Below are 5,237 nucleotides of genomic sequence, written 5' to 3' on the forward strand. Positions count from 1 at the left end.
TATATATCTATATATATATCTATATATATATATATCTATATATATCTATATATATATATATCTATATCTATATATCTATATATATCTATCTATATATATATCTATATCTATATATCTATATCTATATCTATCTATATCTATATCTATATCTATATATATCTATATCTATATATATATATATCTATATCTATCTATATCTATATCTATATCTATATCTATATATATATCACTAGACCAAAATAGTTTTCATCCGAGCACCTGCTCCTTTTATGTCAAATGTGTGTGTACATGTGTGCATTGGTATGACGGTGTGTGCGCATGCAGGAATGTTGGCATGCGAGTGTGCTGTTACATTTGCGTATTACATTCCCGCAACATGTCATGTTCCTTCCATCCGCTGTATCTCGTCGTGTGTGTGTGTGCGCATTTTTTTAGTCTTTTTATATAACTTTGTGAGTGTGTGCATGCCTGTATATGTTTGTGTGTAGTCCATCCAGGTGTTTTAAGAGTCCACGTGTGAACCAGCTTTGCTTCAGGCTGCTGAGAGCCCTCACCTTTACTACTGATTAATAACACGGTTCCCACGCTTTATAAACTTTGAAGCCTTCAGTCCACATCAGTGGGATCCTGTTGATAACAGTCATTACCCTGGCGTCTTATCTGATGTCACTTTGACTTGGCTGGAATACGACTCTGCGGCGGACCCAGCCGGTATCCGTGGTTTGACTTGTGTAATGCACTGTATTTTACCCGTCAAACTGCTTTATGGGGTCAAAAGTGAATGGCGCGTGGTTTGACTGACGCAGTCACTAATAGATGTGAAACTGCTTTGCATGTTCAGAACCAGCTCTGTTTGGTTTTTATTTAAATTTTATTTTATTTATCTGAAAGTAGGGTTCTGGGAAGCTCGTTCTGTGCTGGTGGTCTCTAGTCTGTTACAACTAAAATAAGTTGGAGTCTAGTAGCCTTAACACAAAAAACAAGTTTTGAGTCTTCATTGATATGCAACCTTTCTTCTGCAAGAAACCCACCTGAGGTCTGCGTGATTTCTCATATTTCAAATTTCTGTCGAGTTGAAATTGGGATTTACTTATGACAGCCGTTCACATTCAACTAGTTGGACTAACGGATCCATTACGATTCATAAAACTAACCCTCTCCTTTTTTTCCTGTCCCAGATGACCTGACCTCCTCCATCATGGCGGCGAGACCTTCCATGGCGCTGGCCCTGGGCCACCATCAGGTCGCGGGCTTGGCAAGGGCCGCCACTCTGGAGCAGCTCAGAGAAAAGCTGGAGACCGGCGGCGGAGGAGAGGGGCCAGAGAGGAAGATGGCCCGCCTGGCGGAGGAGCAGCAGCGCCTGATGCAGCAGGCTTTCCAACACAACCTGCTGGCCATGGCTTCCCAAATGCCCATGAACATGCGCCTGGGAGCCCCCACCATCACCACCCGAGGTCAGTGCTGCCAAGTCTGTCAGAAATACTGTTAAAAGAACCCGGAAATGATGCAAGTCTGTCAGTGTGTTTCCATTGAGTCAAAAGAGGAACTTATTATTCAGCAAGTAGCACTTAATGATTTTGTTCCAACTATGTCAAAGTATGTAAATTCTATACAGATAATGCAAATAAAATGCAAAATAATTGATTGCATGAGTATTCAGCCTGTGGAAATCAGCATTTAGTTGATTTCAAATTGGTCCCGTGAATACACTAAAAAAATATTTCTGTCTCTTCAGATGAGAAGCAGCAGGACATGTCTCTGAGCATCTCAACCAATGGAAATGCCAGCATCACTGTCTCAGTGGAAGTCAATGGCACCATCTACTCGGGTTTGTTTAGGATTCATTAAATATTACAGATCATCAAAAGTAATAATGTGGTACCTCCTTTACTTCCCCCTTGTAGTGCTAAAGCTACCATGTTCATGTTATGATGTCTCCCATTTTCTTACAGGAACCCTGTTTGCCCAGAAGTCTGGTGGGGCCCCGGGGCCTGCTGTGTCGGCTGCTGCTTCAGCCTCCCCTGCTGGAGCCAGCACTAGCTATGGCTTCTCTGCACCCCTGGCTCAGACCCTCAGCCCCACGTCCTCCTCCTCCTCCAAGGGCCCCGGCTCTGCCGAGCCAGCCCCCAGCGGGTCACCCTAACTCGGGGCCGCCCTTTGTAGCTGCTCCCCCAGGCCTCTCTTCCACCGGGAGGCCCGGCAAGAAATATACAGTACAATGAGAAACAGATAAGAATAACAAACTGTTGCACAACAAATACCTCATCAACCTTGTCAACCTCTTGGCTGTCCAATCATGAACACAGAGCCCAAGAATCTTCTATGACAGCACGTGCTCAAACGCACAGCTATGCATTTTACTCGACACACATACACGCACTACACTACAAACACACACGATTCTACACACACGCACACAATCTACACACACACGTGTTAATCCTAATGTACATGCTAAACACAATCAGCTCAGCCAAAACCCACTGACAGGTGTAGTCACAACTGAACTTGAAAAGTTTTATCTTAGGACATTTTGTTTGTTTGTTTGCCATTTTGTCGTCTTTTTTTTTTTTTTTGGATTTTGTGTTTTTAGGATGATTTTCGTTTTTCTCTTTTTACATACCTCAAATCATGTAACCTGCAGTGGTGTCTTTACCTCAGGAGCTGTAGTATATTTAACCTGAATCAACTTTATTTTTATATTCTTTTTTTTTTTTTTTTTTTTTTTTTTTTTGACAAAGTTGCAATCAGGGGAAGTCGGGTAACTCACCAGTGGAACCTCACGTACAGAGCACCCCCCTCACAGTGGCAGGCCTCCCAACCCGGGCCACTCGGCTTTCTCCAACACACTGTAGGCTCGGCTCGAACTGGTGAACGATCGGATGCTGTGGATCAGCACGTAACGTACCTAATTTCAGAACTCCGCCCTCAGTTCAGACCATGTCGAGTCCATTATATAGGTTGGAAGGTTTATTATGTACACAAACCTCCCAGTGTGGACTGTAAACTCTCTCACTAGCAATGCACAGGAATTTGATGTCCATCCACAAAGTTAGGGGGAACAGCAACTCGAATCCACCCACAGCAGGCCGAGCAGACCCTGAGCTCGATCCTCCACCGGGCTCCTGTCTATGTTACTGAGAGGTAGTTCAGAATCAGGTGTGAGCTTGTTGCCCCCCCCCCACACACACATTTTTGTGCATCCTTCCTCCAGCCGCGGAGCTGAATGTCGATCCGACGTCGGCAGCGTCAATGCATCGTTTCTCAGGCGTCACGGCGGCCTCTCTGCTCTGGAGGGTGTCTCTCTCAGGAAGCAACGTGACAACTGCACGGAATCGCTGTTGATTATACAGGAAAAGAAGGGATTGGAAACCTGAAGAATGCACAGGTCTACACGACTGTTCGAGAATACCTCATCAGACTCTCCCAAAGGAGAGCTACACTACATACCTCATACGGCTGCAAAGCCATCATGACTTGACGCCACAACCTCCCGTGATGGAAATCATACCGGACCTGAAACGTGAACATACTGACACACTGCTGGTGGTTTCTGGGGACAAACGGAACTGGGATGGGGCTTGCTATCTCGCTCTCCTCCTGTGTTCACTTGTATAACTTGTTTTATGCTTGCTTCAGTTTCTTTCTTTTTTTTGTTTTGGTTCTTCAAGTTGTCTGAGAAGAGTGATATATATCTGCATTTTGTTTTTGTTTTTTTCAAGGGAGAGGAGAAGAATAGTTGGTTCCTCGCAGTCACGTGTAGATTTGTAGGATTGTCGACAGGTTTCGAGGTCGCAGTGGGTCAAAGCATAAACAAACAAATCGACCATGTTAACCTTAAACTTGACTGCAAACTCCTGAATCGCAGTCAACGCATCTTTTTGTTTTTCCCATGACAGCGGCGAAATGATATGCATGTGTACAATCATGTGACCAGCATTTTAACACCCTAATCTTGTGGTTCAGGTAAGCCTCTGGTTATTGCACAGCTAGATACCAAAGACTAGCCAGGTCGCTCCTCTTGATTGATCCCTTGTACAATCTTGCCTGCTGTGGTGCACAGCCAGGCAGCTTAAGGTCTGTTTTGGGCTGCAAAAAAAAAAAAAAAACCCCATCGAATCTCATTTAATCTGATGTTGAGTTTTTTTTTTTTCTCCCGAAAGCAAGTGAAATTATCTTTAGGTGAGGTGAGGTAAATACCCATGTTTCACATTTTACGGCATGACTCAACAGTGGAAATAAGTACATTTATAACTAGATTCAAAGACTCAAAATCTGATCACATGACATGTACAGACATTTTTTGTGAGCAGATATTAAAGCCCAGATGCTGTGGCTTTCCTGCGCGGTCTCCCTCATTTAATCCTTCACATTTATGGGCTTCTAGGGGATCTTTTTTTTTTTTGTAACACAACACCCGGAGTGGACGCGTGCCCTCTCAGCCAGTGCCCACAGAGGCCCACGAGTCTGGCCCCTTTAATAAAACAGACACTTTCTGATAATCCAGTAATGGTTGAATTATCCCTCCAATTGTACGGCATTTTTCTCCCTTTTCAAGTACATTTTTAAGCATTTTCAAATGCCACAAAGGATGACAATGAAATTTTCTAGCTTTGATGTGAGGCATTTTATCTGTTCAGAAACCTCTTTAAGCCCAATGTGAAGCGAGGTGGGCAGCCTTGTTGCTTTTACTAGACTGTATTTTAGCCATTACGTGTCAGCTTTTGCAGATGTTTTGCAGTGCAGATCTCAGTTTTGGGACTTTGAGGGCGGTGCAGGAAGCCCTTTTTTTGGTGAACCCTTCAGAACCCTGCATGACGCATAACTGTATTTTATTAGAGAAGGTGAGATTTGTAGACGCTGCCTTAAAGTAGTTGCTGGTGAGAGATCCCGGAGCAGTTTTCTCTACTCAACTGGCCGGAAAATGTCTTTCTCTCCGAGCTTAATCCTTTGGAGAGTAATCACTTTTTTATTTTGGCGAACACTTCAATCAGATGTTAAGACACCAGTTGTCATTCATGCTGTTAGTAACAACTGAGTTTGGCTATTTATTTGTGTGTGTTTTCATCCTGGTGGACCTTGTTTTCAGTGACTGTTCAGCTTAATCCTTTAGGCCGTGTTACTGAAACCTTTTATTAGCTTTGTGTTTCATCTGCTTAGTCTAAGCAATGGCTCTTTGATAGTGTAGCTTCACTGTGTGTGTGTGTGTGTGTGTGTGTGTGTGTGTGTGTGTGTGT

At 43.6% G+C, this 5,237-nt stretch overlaps 1 protein-coding gene across 2 annotated transcripts in view; it reads left to right on the top strand.

Annotated features, from left to right (window-relative positions):
* The window catches only part of LOC116384007 (AT-rich interactive domain-containing protein 3B), a 52,236-nt gene extending 47,005 nt beyond the window's left edge, over positions 1-5,231 (top strand). For both annotated transcript variants that reach the window (XM_031848257.1, XM_031848258.1), the window contains exons 7-9: positions 1,179-1,454; positions 1,736-1,828; positions 1,953-5,231. In XM_031848257.1, coding sequence (XP_031704117.1) covers positions 1,179-1,454; positions 1,736-1,828; positions 1,953-2,143 — 560 coding nt within the window. In that variant the 3' untranslated portion in view covers positions 2,144-5,231. The remainder of the gene's footprint in view (positions 1-1,178; positions 1,455-1,735; positions 1,829-1,952) is intronic.
* The last annotated feature ends 6 nt before the right edge of the window (positions 5,232-5,237 follow it).

The sequence above is a fragment of the Anarrhichthys ocellatus genome, unplaced genomic scaffold (genome assembly GCF_004355925.1).
Source record: "Anarrhichthys ocellatus isolate YVR2014 unplaced genomic scaffold, GSC_Weel_1.0 scaffold8, whole genome shotgun sequence".
Lineage (NCBI taxonomy): Eukaryota > Metazoa > Chordata > Actinopteri > Perciformes > Anarhichadidae > Anarrhichthys > Anarrhichthys ocellatus.